The following is a 13,582-nucleotide window of genomic DNA, read 5'->3' on the forward strand; positions in this document are numbered from 1 at the left end:
TCTCTCTCTCTCTCTCTGGGGGGAATGAGGCACCTGACGCGGACACACAGGACGACACCCTTCGCTGCCACCTCGCATGTCTCTCGCTCACCCAGTCACGCACACACGAATACAGATCCGCCACCACCTGCGAAGGGCGAGCAGCAGCAGACAATCACGAAGAAAGCCAACTGCCATGAGCCGGGTGATCGCGTTGATTCATCCAAGCACATACCCCTTTCCCCCCCCCCTTCGATGAAGTGAAATGGAAAAAAAAAGAGGCCAAGACGGACAGAAGCCAGCTTCCTCTAGTTGAGCTTTGCCTCAAGGGACCTCGACTTGTCCATGCACGCGATCATAGCCTCAATCACAGCGGAGCGCAGGCCACCCTTCTCGAGCGAGCGCACCGCCTCAATCGTTGTGCCACTAGGCGAGCACACCATGTCCTTCAGCTGCCCCGGCGACGCGCCGGTCTCCTGCAGCATCTTCGCCGCGCCCAGCACCGCCTGCGCAGCGAACTCATACGCCTGCGCGCGTGGCATGCCACCGTGCACCGCCGCGTCGGCCATCGCCTCCATGAACATGAACACGTACGCCGGTGACGATCCGGCGACACCGATGACGGCGTGTATCTGCGACTCCGCCACCTCCGCCACCTTGCCAACGGTGCTGAACATCTTCAACACACGCGCTGTCTCCTCAGGCGCCACCGAGGCGTTCGGCGTGACAGACGTGATACCCGCGCCGACGCCAACAGAAACGTTCGGCATCACGCGGACAATCTTGCAGGGCTTCACCAGCGCCTTTTCCATCGAGGCGATCGTGATAGCTGCCGCGACGGAGACAACAACTTTGTCTGCAGTGATAGCGTCACGCACTGATTCAAGCACCTGGCAGACGGCGTATGGCTTCACGCCAATGATGACAATGTCGGACTTCGTTGCAACATCGACGCCATCGGTACCACCGTGCACACCGTACTTTTGGTAGAGGCGTGCGACGCTCTCGGGAGTACGGTTGTACACGTATATGGACTCTGGCGGGTACTGTTTGCTGTTGATGAGACCCTTGAGTATGCTCTCGCACATGTTGCCACAGCCGATAAATCCAATCTTCATAGCGACACCACGTGAAGCTTGGTTAAGATTCACTTCTTGTATTGTTTTATTGTTGCTCACTACGTAATACTTGCACAACTGCAAAGTAAAAAACACAAGACAAAAAAAAGGAAAACAGTGAGCAGAGAGAGACTTCTCAGGTTCAGAGGGCCACAACGTGCAGTATCCCATAATTTCAGATATTCGGCATACCCGGAAACACAAAGACAGACGACTAATTCTCCTCCACGCCGACGTTGCCACCCAGGTTCGTCACATACGCCTTGGGCGCCCGTCGGGGTGGCACGCGGAGGTACGACATGGGGTCGAGCGGGTCTGGCCGTGCGAGGGTGCTCTGAAACACCTCCGTCCCGGTCTGAACAATGTGGAACGGTGGCGCCACCGTCGGGTCATCTTTGCACTTCCATGTCAGACCACTGGAGGGGCCGCCTCCAGTTGCCGACCCACCGCCGGCGCCGTTGTTGCCGCCGCGACGCACAGACTTGACACCGCCCGCCATCGCGCGGCTTAAACGTTCCAACAGCCGCACCGCCTTGGCGCGGTTCTGGTGCACCTCCTGCTTGTCCTGCCGCAGCGCGTTGGTGGCGCTGCCGAGGTCGGTGTGAATGAGGTGCTCGCGCGTCACGCCAGTAAAGACGTCGAGGATCTCGTCGCCGTTGCGTGCGACCGCCACGTCCAGCTCGCCGTCGATCGGGAACCCGAGGAGGATGTCAAGCGCGGCGGTACGCAGCTCATACGCGGCAAGCTCGCGGCGGTTGAAGTCGTACAGCCACGTACTCAACTCTTGCAGGATGCCCTCCGTGATGAGGAAGGGCCGCATTGCCTCGCGGCGGCACTGCGCAATCACTTCCTCGCGAATGCCCACGCGATGCAGTGGCGGACGGCGCTGGTTCATGTCCATCTCGTCTTGAAGCCGCGCCTCACGCATCGCGCCCACAACACGCGCCGCGATGGCACACAGGGCCACGCGGCGCGCGTCTGCCGTCATCTTCTTTGGCCGCGCCTCGACATCGGTAAGCTTGCTACCGCCGCTGCGCCTTCCGCTGCCACGCTGCGCCGCGGCCTCTTCCACCTGCAGCACCTCGTCTAGTTCGGCAAAGGGCGCCGCGCCCAAGTCCTCGTCTCCGAGCTCGATTGGCTTCTCGCGGCGGCTGCGCTTCCGCCGCGGCTTACCACCGGAGCGTCCCACCTTGGCATCATCCTTATCGTCACTCTCTTCTTCCTCCTCCTCCTCCTCAGCATCATCATCCTCTGCTCGCCCGCGTCTTTTCCCACTACTTCTCTTATCCTTACGCTTCTTATCGCCCTTCTTGTTCTTCGACTTTTTTTTGTCATGGTGGTGACTGCCCTTCTTGCTGCGCTTCTGGAGCTTCTTCCAGCGTTTATACAAGTCCCGCCCAAGCGCCTTGGCCTCCGCTTTGCTGTCAATGCGCATGAGTGCCTCGTCGGAAAGTGGAGCGCCTCCTTCAGCGTCCGCTTCACTCTCGTTCTTCCCAGCGCCATCCCAGCCAGCGGCAACGACTGCTCCGTTTTCCTTGTCAACCTCCTCGTCGTCGTCATCGTCAGTGGAGCGGCCCAGGTCAAGGAATGCATCTTCCCCCTCTCCTTGCTCCTCCGCTTCTTCAGTGAAACCGACAGGCGTTTCGGGTGGCGCGGAGGCGGCGGTCGGGTCATGCGGCGCCAAGCCAAGAATGCGGTCATCGTCGTCGCCGTCCATTGCTGCCGTTTGAAACTAACGGTGCGTGGGCGCTTACCTGTAAAGAGAATATCAGGACAGATAAGTGATGCTGAAAGGTGCTCAATGTAGGCTCAGAAGGAAGTACATGCCAATAACAATGGGGCTAACACCACTCTTGGTTGCTTTCACTCTGTACTGCAAAGAAAACAACCAAAAAAATCGCCTGCCGGCCTCACAGCTGGACAGTGCAGAGAAACTCTTCTCGCCAGCGCGGCGCGCGCCCCTGCGGCTGTCCCCATCGTCGCCGTCGCCGGTGTTGTGGTGTTTTGATTGAAGTATCGACCCCTTCGTCATCGCCGTCTGACGTGAGAGGATCCAACAGGTGCTGCCACTTCAACAGACGCGCAACCCTGACGGCACCCTGCGCTGGTGCTAGCACAATCTCTGTGTGAAGGTAGAACAACCGCAGGCTCCCCATATAGTGTAAGGATGACTCCGCCTCCCGGCTCGACGGGAGAGCCGCATTAATAGAAGTACCACTAGTATTAGTAGAAGTATCAGTAGCAATAGAAGCGGCAGCAGCAGTAGAACAAGCCCGCTGCCGTTTTCTGGGGAAAGGCCGTGGGGATTTTGTGGGCCGTGGAGTTACGTTTTGCAGCCGGCGGAGGAAGTCCGACTCTGCTTCCACTGTGGCTGCAATTGAAGATTTTTCACGTGTAGAGCGGCGATAGTGATCAGCGTTACCTGTCACAGCTCCCCACTCCTCAATGAGAATAAGCGCGCACCTTCTTCGACGCCGCAAACAACCGAGGAGCCAGTGGCACAGCGGCACCTCGTTGCCAATAGCGCGCTCATAGTGATGGATGTGAGTTCCCTTCCCGCCACATCCCTCCACAACAACGAGCGGCACCACTTCGGGCGAACCGGCACACACCGGACCATGCATGCAGAGCACCGCAAAGTCGGTAAGGTCGATGCAGTGCACCACTTCTAGCCGCGCGAGTACGCCAAGCAGCACCTCCCGCCGAGCCTCAATGGCGGACGCGCACGCCCCCAGCACATCAAGTGGAGCCCCCGGCACCGCAGTGTCTTCCAGGTGTTCCATGAAGCGTCGCAACAAAAAATTCCCACTGCCGGGAAGAAAGACAAATGTAACGGCGCCGCCGCAGCTGAGGTGCCGCGCGGCCACGCGGTACGCCCATGTTGTCTTGCCAGAGCCCGGCGCCCCACCGACGAGAAGGATGTCGCTCTGATGCAAGCCACCATCCGTTGCGTTGTGAATGATGGGCGGCATTAAGCCGACGCGGGTAGCCTTGAGGCGCTGCACCAATGCGTGCGCGCTCTCACGGTGTGACGGCATGTGTGTTTGAGTTCTTTTTTCTTCAGCGTACTGCTGACGCTTCTGCCTTACACGTCACACTGCCACCTTAAGGGAGAGAGTAACAAAAAAGGGAGGCACAAATCAAAGACCAAGAGTGGTCCAATAAGCAGTCATGTGTTGCATGCACAGATCCATCAAAGCATGCCCTCACGAGGTGGCACACGGCAGCATTTCACTCCGACGTCTCGCGCTATATATATAAAAGAATGAAACGAAAACAAAAAAGTCGAGCAATGGAGCTCGGATATCGATGGATCTTGTAGGAGCAAATTTAAAACTTTATGCTATATAAATAAATAAATATATATAGCACTCTCATTTCAGCCTTTTGTTTTTGTTTTTTCTTGCAAGCCACAGCAAACCCCTCTCCGCTACTGTAAATCACACTCCATTCGACGGTCTTGCCAAATCAAGCACCGGCTACGCCAAACAACGCCCCGCATGCACACAATCACTCATCTTCTGATGTTCTTCAATACTTGCAGAATGTCCTTCAACGACGGTTGATAGTTATCCAAGTTTATCCCCTGGCTGTCTATTGCCATGATGTGGGCCGCAACCTCATCATAGAATTCCTGCGCCAGCAGGATCACATGACGCACATTGAGGTTTCCAGCAGTGCTGTTTGCAAATTTGAGGAGCTCGTCGTACGTCAAATGTTGTTCTAATATCTGTGGTGTCAGGGCCCTCAGAAGTGCGGCAGCGACGATCAACTCAAAATGTGACGTGTACGGGCAACACATGATAACATCCCACAGTAGCATGGTGTCGTTAAGTGAGAACTCACGCTTAAAAAGCATGATCAGCCAACGAAAACAAAACGACATGTCATCCGCATGCTGACTTTGCAGGTGGTGGTACAGCCGCGGCACAAAGTACCGCATGAGCAACCACAATGCATCAAGCTCCTCTTTCATGCCCTTCTTGACGTCCCGTAGGAAATGGTTTTCACACCGCTCACCGAGAAAGGAGCTGAAGCACATAAACGCTTCCACCTCGGTGTCTGCGAGAAGTGCAATGGGGGAGAGCATATCACTCATGCCCTGACAGTAGCCTAGATCAAAGTTAAACATCGCATGGGACATGAGTACATTATACAACATTCGCTGCTTCACTCCATTGTCGTCTGTGTATGCTGAATGGGCGCGATCAGTGCGCACAACATCCTTCTCAATCGCACTACGCACCTCGCGGAAGGCGGAGAAGTGTGCCTCCTGCTCGGGAAAAATGCTCTGCCATTGTAATTTGAGCTTCTCATACATTTGACCGTAGCGTTCACGTATCATCTGCCGCTGCGCCTCCGTAGAGTCCTGTTCGTTCGGGTACACCTGGAGCATAAAGCTCCACACCTGCAGACGTATTTCTTCCGCTACACCACCAATGAAGGCAATCGCCTTAGCCTTGGCGTACTGACCCAAATCGAGACGACGTTCCTCACCAACAAAGCAGGCGTTCCACTCTACAGCAGTGAGTGGGGGTCCCATGCCACGCCCCCGCGGTTGTGGAATAATCGGCACCTGGTCTTCTACTGGGATGAGGCCTTCCAGCAGTTCAAATGGTTCATCCACCATAATTTCTTCAGCCGTCAGAACAAAAGGGTCGCGGTGCAACGCTGCAGACGGTGAACGTGCATTAGGCTCCGGCGAATTGCGAAACAGAGAGCGTACGCCAGTAATTGTGGTCGCAATAGACGCCCGAAGCCGTGCTCCGCCAGACAGATTCTCTTGTTCGTACAGCGCTCGCCGTGCATCGGAAGAACCCCCCACAGGATCCCGAAACGGTTGCAACGAGGCTACACGGCGCGGTGTACTATTCACAATCCCACCACTCCTCTCAGATGATCTAGACCTAGTTATTGCCGCTGTCGTGGCAGTAACTCCCGCATCGTCATTTCCATAAATAATGAATTCATCCGCATCGACACGACTCTGCTGTAATGGTGATACCTTTTTCAGCTCCTTGAGGAAGTTCGTGAGGCCGCCTTGGTGGAATATGAGCCGGTAGGCAGCTCTACCGTCTAGGAGGAACAGGGTAATGTCACTTACACCACGATGATTCGAGTGGCGCTGCACCTTGGAAACACTACTTAAGGATGTGCACATAATGTACTTCCACTCCTCCTCCACGTGGCCCGGGTTGGCGTCGCCAACGAGGTGGCTGAGGCACACCGGCAGCAGCGCTGGAAACTTGACGGCAAGAAATGTATACGGCACCCAAATAAGATAGACACTGTCTCTGCTCTGTAGCGCACTCCCCACGACGCCCTCGCGTTGTAGGGTGGTCTCCTCAAACAATGCGCCGAGCGAAGATGTGGGGGACGTTGCTGGTGTCGACTCTTCTGTGCGGCCTTTAAACGAGGGTATTCCATTCAATGGCGTCTCGTGTTGCACAACCAGCAAGCAGCCCATGTAGTTCTTACTGTCATCCGCCAGTTTGCCTTTGATGATGACGCCAGGCTGGTCCAAGAGAATCTGCACTGGGTCCAGACTGCTAAGCAGTTCGCCCACTAACGTCTTGGCGATTACACCCATCAGTAGCTATTGTAGCGTATGTGTAATTGTACCCCTGTACGGGTATGTGGATGCGCCCGCTCTCAGACAGGCACTCTCTCTTTTGATGCTTCACTCAGACTTCACTTGCCTGTATGGATACTGCCTTTTGTTGTTTGTCAAAATAAATAGTACGTGCGTGGCAAGGGAAAAAAGGAAGCTCCGTCCTTCCCCTTCCCTATACTCTGTGGAACGAAACAGAGAGAAGCAGAAGGAGGATATACAAACTCATCGACAGTGAAGAACAAGGGGATCACTGACGCCGATACTTGTGCACACGGTAATGATTTTTTTTTTTCGTTTTAATGGGGACAAAGACAAAACGCAGCTGCCTCTCAGTGCCCCCCAAGCAGTTCACCTTCAGTCAGCCATACACGGTCGCCACCGCTTTATATCTCCTCCGTATTGTACAACAATCATTTTTTTGTTCTCACTCTTGTCGTCATCGTCATCTCCACGCATCTCATCAATCAGCACGGTATATGAGGTGCACGCCAAGTTCCGTCTCCACTGGCGCACTCACCTCGCCGCGGCCCAGTGCGAAAGCAGCGGCGTCGAAGGTCTCCGTGTATGTGCCGCTCTCCACCATGCCGAGATCGCCGTCCCGCTTGGCGGTGGCGCACTCGCTGAATTCACGCACCGCAGCTGCAAACTCCTGCAAGGACCACTCCGCCGCCGGCCCGCTGTGGCGTGCGAGAACCGCGCGCGCCAACGTCACAGCGTCCGCCTTGGACCGCGTGATGCGATCGCCCTTGTTGCGCGGGGCGAGGGACACGGGCCGGCGCACGTCCTTGTGCTTGATAAGCACGTGGTACAGTCGCCGCTCAACAACCAGGGGAGGAGCTGGCGATTTACCCCTCTCTTCCTCCTCTTCTTCTTTCTTCTGCACCTCCGCCGCTGTCGCCTCTCCCTGTGTCAGCTCCGTGGCGTCTCTCGCTTTCTCACGCATCGCCGCCGTCGGCGCCTCGCCTGTATGCTCCTCGGCAGCGTCTTCACCGCTGGCACTGTGAGCAGCAGCAGTAGCCCTGTCAGGGAGAGAAGATGAAAGAGCAGTCTTTGCGTGTTTCTGTTCTTCTGCAATCTTCTCCTGCTCCTCTCGCAGGCGCTTCGACGAGGGTGGAGGGCCCAGGCGTACCTTGTACATGCGAGTGCTGAAGCCGAACTGGATGCTGCTGTCAACAGGTGCCGGCACTGGCCTCTTCCTCCCGATGCGGACGCCGTTAAGCTTAACTCCATTGGTCGAGCCCAAGTCCATCAGCACGAAACACTTCTGTTCGCGGTGGTACACCAACACCGCGTGAATGCTGCTGATTGACGGATGTTCAAGTACGTAATCGCACACAGCGCTACGACCAAACAAGTAAAATGGAAACCGATCGAGACCCAGTGCTGGCAGAGGTACCCCGTCACGGGTGCAGTGCAAGTGGCATGCATGCACAGGGTGTGCAGCCCACGGCGGGCACTTGAAGAACGGTGTCTGTGCGTTCAACTTCACCGGATCTGTAACGCTTATAATGTGCGGTGGCAGCGCACTAGCCTCCTCCGAGAGCTTTACTACCTTCGGTGGTGCCTTCTTGGCGACTTCCGCGGCCTTCTCTATGCTCGTCACACGCGAGAAAAGCGCATTCGTACCAAGGGATGATGACATTTTCCCACTTTATTGGGCCGCTCAGCTTGCTAATCGCTTCGCTCTAAATTTACAAACGTAAGGGGTGGGGGCGAGGCGAGGAAGAGAGAGGCAAAAGAAAAAGACGGTCTGTGCGACAGAGACATAAATACTCATATGCAGCCATCCAAGTTACAACCTGAACAGCAGCACTGAAATAAACAGGTCACCCTCATGTACTGTGGTCAACGTTCCTTTTTCGTGTGTCAGACCGCGCTGTGCCCGTTCCACTTACGCACGCGCTCGCGGTGTGCCCAGCAGCTGTTCTGCCGCAGGCTCCAGCCACGGTACGGGTCCGCCAGCGAGCGCATCACTTTGGGATGCAGTGAGAAGGGGTGAGCAGTGCGCCTGTGGTTCATGAACGCCATCTCCCCGCCGCGACCGTAGAAGTTCCAGCCGTTAGCGGTATCGTGCAGCCCCTTCGGCGGCGGCCGCGGGTCCCTGTCGGGGTCTGCGTCGTCGCGGAAGGCAACAGAGCGTTTGGCGTACAGCTCCTTCAGTCTGCGCTTGAGCTCTGCATCCTGTCTCTCTGTGTTTAACACAATGGAGGAGCGACGCCGAGACATAAAGCGACGAGAGACAGAGGCATCCACTGATGCGAATGATGTCGTCGGCCTCGCCACACTCTTCTGCCGCTGCCGCTTCTGCTGTTGTTGTTGATTCTCTTTCTGTTGTTGAAGGTGCACCGCGAGCTGAGAGGGCGGTGGCAAGTCTCGGTAAGCCTCTTTTGGTAAGGCCAGTGGGAAGTGATACAGTGTGTAGTACTGCGCCTCCAACGAAATGGTACTGTGCAGGTAGTAAAGAAGTGACATGAGCCGCTTCCGCACATCGCGCTGCGCCTCCATCGTGCACGCCGACGAATTGGCGATTGATAATGCAGGTGCATGTCGTAGTAAATGCAGTGCACGGTCCCAGTGGCCCAGCTGCACGAGCGCGGGTCCAACCGCCGCCACCATGTAGTCGGTGATGACAATATCATCACGCTCGTTCAACAGTCTGTCGAAAACGGCCACAGCCTGTTGAGGGTGGTGCAACATGTCGAGCTGCAGCTGCAGCGGGGATCCCTCCTCTTGCTGCTGCTGCTCCACTGCGGAGCTGAGTGCCTGGGAGTCGTGATCCGCATCTGGCGCGACAAGACGAAACTTCTTACTTTCGCGTGGAAAGGAGGCGAAGAGCAGGTTGAGCGTCGTCGCTTGCATCGACTGCACCTTCCCCTGCGATGACAATGATGATGACGGCGCCTCTGGGTAATAGTACGACTCGAAGAGTGCCACTGCCTCCTTCCACCGTTGCTGACTCCCCAAACCGTTAAGCAGCCGTTGCAGCTCACTCTCCGAGAGCGATGGCTCCTGACGCCGTCCCATCGCTTCCGAAGAAATGGCAACGGCAGCGCTGGACGCAAAAACATCCTCGCTACGGCGCTGTTGCAGTTCCTCCAGGCATTGCAGGGCCATCATCCACTGCCCATCATCTGCCATTGAAGACATCATGGATCGCAGCGCTCCTGTTGAAAGCCGTGGCAACTGCTTCTGCGCGTGCGGTGCTGAACCTGCACCGCCAACTGCCTTTGACACGAACAAGGAGGCCAACGACCGCGGTATCACTGCGGTCTTCTGTGCTGTCACATCCTCCTGGAAGGAAGCGGCGGCGATCTCCCACGACCCGCTCCGCGCGGCTGCTTCTGCGACGATACGTGCTACCCACTCCTGCTCATGACGGCTCCCACCGGCGTTCATGAAGTTTGCCACAACGTACTTTGTCTCGGCGAGCATGCCGCACTCCGCCAGCAGCGGCAGCAGCGACTCGCCCATGTGGTGCCTCGTGAGCAACGAGAAACGGTGGCGTCGCTCCGCCTGTAGCAGACACTCGTAGCCCTCCTGCGGGGACCGCAGCTGAGCGTACGCCCACACCAGCGTCACCCACAGCCCACTCGACGCGATGTTGCCCTCGTACGCCTTGTCGCGCAGCGCGTCAAGCACACGCACCGCGTCGCGGCGTCGCTGCGGCGCCGTCTCGGTTGCAAGGCCGCGAATAACCCGCTGGTAGTCCGCCGCTGTGCGGCCGAGTTTTGCGTAGCGGGCTCCTAGCACCTCTAGGGCGCGGCCCCAGTCGTGCGCGTCGAGCGGCAGCACAAGACGCCGCTGTACCGCCTTCGTTGAGTGCGCCGCCAACATCTCGCGGCGACTACGGTGCGGCGGGNGTGTCGGGCGTGTCCAGAACTGTGTCGCATAGCTGCCGTGCCGCCCGGCCTTCTGCATCCCTTCACGCAATGTCCGCTGTGCGTATGTGTGACAGCAGAAACGAGGTGGGGGCGAAAAGAGGAAGAAAGAGACGGCCGACCCCCTGAAAGCAGAAAAAAAATATGTATATATCAAGAAATGTGAACTGATCTTAAATTAAACACAGATAACAAAAAAAAGGAGTCATTCTGCTCACATAAACCACATATGACAATAAACTGTTCTTATCCTCTCTTCTCTTCGTCACTCCGGCTCTTCATTTCTGCCGTCTCCTTTCGTACTTCAGTTGTGACCATACTGTTTCATGGGGACTTTTGCGAGCATGGCCCGTTCTACAGCAGTCTTGAACGACGTGGGCACGAGACCCGCCTTCGCCAACTTGGGAGCAAGCTTCGGGTGCTTGTCAACGAAGCGGAAGAGCTCCTCACTGAGTGCAAAGGACTGTCGCAACTCCTCGACAAGAGCTGCATTTGTCGTGTGAAGGCGCAGCGCGAGGTTTTGCATGCGCTTCAGCTTGCTGTCGATGATCACATCACGCTGTGCGTCTCTTGCGATAAGTTGCTGCTGCAGCTCTTCTATACGCTTCTGCAGAGCCGCATCGCCACCACCATTATTGCCATCACTATTGATGTTACCACTGCCGTTGTCATTTATCTCTTTGCGGGAGGTGCTCGGCTGCGGCACCTGGTGGTTGACCTCAGCTGACTCGAGCACACCAGGTGGCCTCTCGAGCGACGCCAACACGACCGTAGTGAGTGTTTTGACGGCCGCGTCGACTTGTGCGCCGCGAACAGTGGTAGTGGCCTCCTCCGGGTTCAGTGCCTTGCCGTGCGACACGACAGACGCCACACCGAGAAGCCTCCAGAGGTACGAGTTCTGCAGCTTGTTTGCGTCCCGCAACTCTGCAGCCTCGTCCTCGAGCTCCTCAATCTTCGACTGCAATCCCTCAATCTGTGCACGTTCTTCGCCCAACTCGCGGTTGTGTTTTTCCTGGAGTTGGTGGTGGGAGAACTGTAACTCCTGGTGCTCAATGTGCAGTTTAGTAAGCTGCTGCAGGTAGTCGTCGTAGCGACCCTTTTCAAGCAGCTTGGACTGTGTCTTGGCGAGCTGCTCCTTCAATAGATGCGACTCCTCCTTGGCGGCACCCTCTGCGGCGTCCTTGGCGTCGACGAGTGCTTGAAGCTCTTTACACGTCGTCTGCAGCTTCTTTAGTGAGGAGGCATGCACCGCGTTTTCATCCTCGAGCTCCTTACAGAAGCTGTCAAGCTCATCCATGGACTGCTGAATGGCGCTCTTCTCGTCGAGCACTTCCTTCAGCATCTGTTCTAAATCCCGCACATCCGCGCGGAGCTGATGCTTTTCTTCGTCATCGGCAAGGACCATCGCGGCAGCGGCAGCTGTTCCACTATAGGTGTTTCCTGCAACTTCAGACTGTTGCTTTAGTGCATCTCGTGCTTTGGAAAGTTCCTGCAACAGCTCCTCATTCTGCTCTGTGAGCCGCTCAATGATAATTCGCTGTTGCTCACTTGGTGTGGTGTGAGACACCCCATCACTACCAGCAGTATCAGCAGCAGTAGTCACAGTAGTTGGAGTTCTAGCCACCCCAGAAAGGAGAAGTTCGTCCATCTTCTGCTCAAGGTGCTTAATTCGCACACTCTTACTCCATAAGTATATTGTGGTCGCCACCATCATACGCTTGTAGCGTCGTAGGTCGATCTCAGCTTCTCGCAGCCTTGTTTTGGGGTCTGCTATCTCATTGACCGACACCTTATTTTTGATTGCCTTCACACGTGCTGCAAACTGCAGTGTGCTTCGCGACTCATCAACGTTCTGCACTGCCGGCGTGATGCAGCAAAAGACAGCCGTCAGGGAGTTCCCACCAATCGCCGTCTTGAGGAGGTGGGTGAGGCGCGAGTCGCGGTAGGGCACAAACGCGGTTGTACCTCCACTTGCGGTGTTATTAGTATTATTATTACTATTATTGCTGCTGCTCCGAACGTTGTTGACACACTCCGTCAATCGGCTAATGACCGTCGCGAGGATTGTGAGGGATTTGTTGATATGGCCGCCCTCCACTCGGCGTATACCCGTCGAGCCGGTCTTCGCTACCCGCTCCGATCCAGCCAGGTCGACAAGGTTGAGGGTCGCCACAACTTTCTTCTTCATTCCACACAGCTCCTCATCCTCTTCCTCCTCGCTGCCGGACGAGACGTCGCTGTCCTCCTCGAGCGGGATGGTTTTCTCCACGAGGATACGGATCACGCAGTGTGACCGGCTCGAGTGCTCATTCATCACAGTGGACGCACTCACGCGGCCTTCCGCCTGTGTCTGGATGAGCTGAAAGCACGCACGCGCACTCGTCACCTCCCGCCTAATAGCGTTGTGCACGTAGACACCGTGTTCGTTCTCACGGATGGAGAGCGGCGCGGCCACCGCCCCCGGCACAAGCAGCAGGTCCCGCATCTGCTCATTGTAGATCTCAATCATCGTCACGTACACCGCCACCTGCATGGATGGGTTCTTCTGCTGCTCTTTCTCGAGGTCGGCAAAGAGATCTCGAACTGACATCTCGACAACTCCCTCTGGCGCATTGATTTTATTGCTGGCCCTGCTGCTCCCATCGTCGCCAAGCATTGTGTACGATTTGCCGCTACCTGTCTGACCGTACGCGAACACTGTGCCGTTATACCCCTTTGCGACATTTGCCACGATGCTACTGCGTACGCTGCGCTCATACAGCTCCTGCGTGGTGTCGGTAGTGTTGTAGACGTGATCAAAGGTGAATAAATTGTCAGGATTGCCCTTTTCCCGCAGCGTGGTGGCACTGATGTCCCACGCGGCGCTCGTCTCGTGCAACTCCACCCGAATTGGGCGTACGCGAATGAACACGTCGATGGAGCTACGCTTCACACCGAGAAGACCACTCATCTCTGAATACGCCTTTATATATATATATATATATATATATATA

At 56.2% G+C, this 13,582-nt stretch overlaps 7 protein-coding genes across 7 annotated transcripts; all 7 read right to left on the reverse strand.

Moving 5' to 3' along the window:
• Positions 1-287: 287 nt before the first annotated feature.
• DQ04_03681010 (pyrroline-5-carboxylate reductase) lies at positions 288-1,097 on the reverse strand (the record flags this gene model as incomplete). Its single annotated transcript, XM_009313023.1, has 1 exon — positions 288-1,097. The coding sequence occupies one exon, from the start codon at positions 1,095-1,097 to the stop codon at positions 288-290; it is 810 nt and encodes a 269-aa protein (XP_009311298.1).
• A 214-nt stretch (positions 1,098-1,311) lies between these two features.
• DQ04_03681020 (hypothetical protein) lies at positions 1,312-2,814 on the reverse strand (the record flags this gene model as incomplete). Its single annotated transcript, XM_009313024.1, has 1 exon — positions 1,312-2,814. One exon carries the CDS (start codon positions 2,812-2,814, stop codon positions 1,312-1,314), a length of 1,503 nt encoding a protein of 500 aa, XP_009311299.1.
• Positions 2,815-3,007: 193 nt separating this feature from the next.
• DQ04_03681030 (hypothetical protein) lies at positions 3,008-4,135 on the reverse strand (the record flags this gene model as incomplete). The annotated part of the gene is made up of 1 exon (XM_009313025.1): positions 3,008-4,135. One exon carries the CDS (start codon positions 4,133-4,135, stop codon positions 3,008-3,010), a length of 1,128 nt encoding a protein of 375 aa, XP_009311300.1.
• A 476-nt stretch (positions 4,136-4,611) lies between these two features.
• On the reverse strand, positions 4,612-6,687 carry DQ04_03681040 (GTPase activating protein; the record flags this gene model as incomplete). Its single annotated transcript, XM_009313026.1, has 1 exon — positions 4,612-6,687. One exon carries the CDS (start codon positions 6,685-6,687, stop codon positions 4,612-4,614), a length of 2,076 nt encoding a protein of 691 aa, XP_009311301.1.
• Positions 6,688-7,171: 484 nt separating this feature from the next.
• Positions 7,172-8,353, reverse strand: DQ04_03681050 (peptidyl-prolyl cis-trans isomerase; the record flags this gene model as incomplete). The annotated part of the gene is made up of 1 exon (XM_009313027.1): positions 7,172-8,353. The coding sequence occupies one exon, from the start codon at positions 8,351-8,353 to the stop codon at positions 7,172-7,174; it is 1,182 nt and encodes a 393-aa protein (XP_009311302.1).
• Positions 8,354-8,577: 224 nt separating this feature from the next.
• On the reverse strand, positions 8,578-10,629 carry DQ04_03681060 (hypothetical protein; the record flags this gene model as incomplete). The annotated part of the gene is made up of 1 exon (XM_009313028.1): positions 8,578-10,629. The coding sequence occupies one exon, from the start codon at positions 10,627-10,629 to the stop codon at positions 8,578-8,580; it is 2,052 nt and encodes a 683-aa protein (XP_009311303.1).
• Positions 10,630-10,893: 264 nt separating this feature from the next.
• DQ04_03681070 (kinesin) lies at positions 10,894-13,539 on the reverse strand (the record flags this gene model as incomplete). Its single annotated transcript, XM_009313029.1, has 1 exon — positions 10,894-13,539. One exon carries the CDS (start codon positions 13,537-13,539, stop codon positions 10,894-10,896), a length of 2,646 nt encoding a protein of 881 aa, XP_009311304.1.
• Positions 13,540-13,582: the final 43 nt, after the last annotated feature.

Source organism: Trypanosoma grayi (genome assembly GCF_000691245.1).
Source record: "Trypanosoma grayi strain ANR4 Tgr_368_V1, whole genome shotgun sequence".
NCBI classification, from domain to species: Eukaryota; Euglenozoa; class Kinetoplastea; order Trypanosomatida; family Trypanosomatidae; genus Trypanosoma; species Trypanosoma grayi.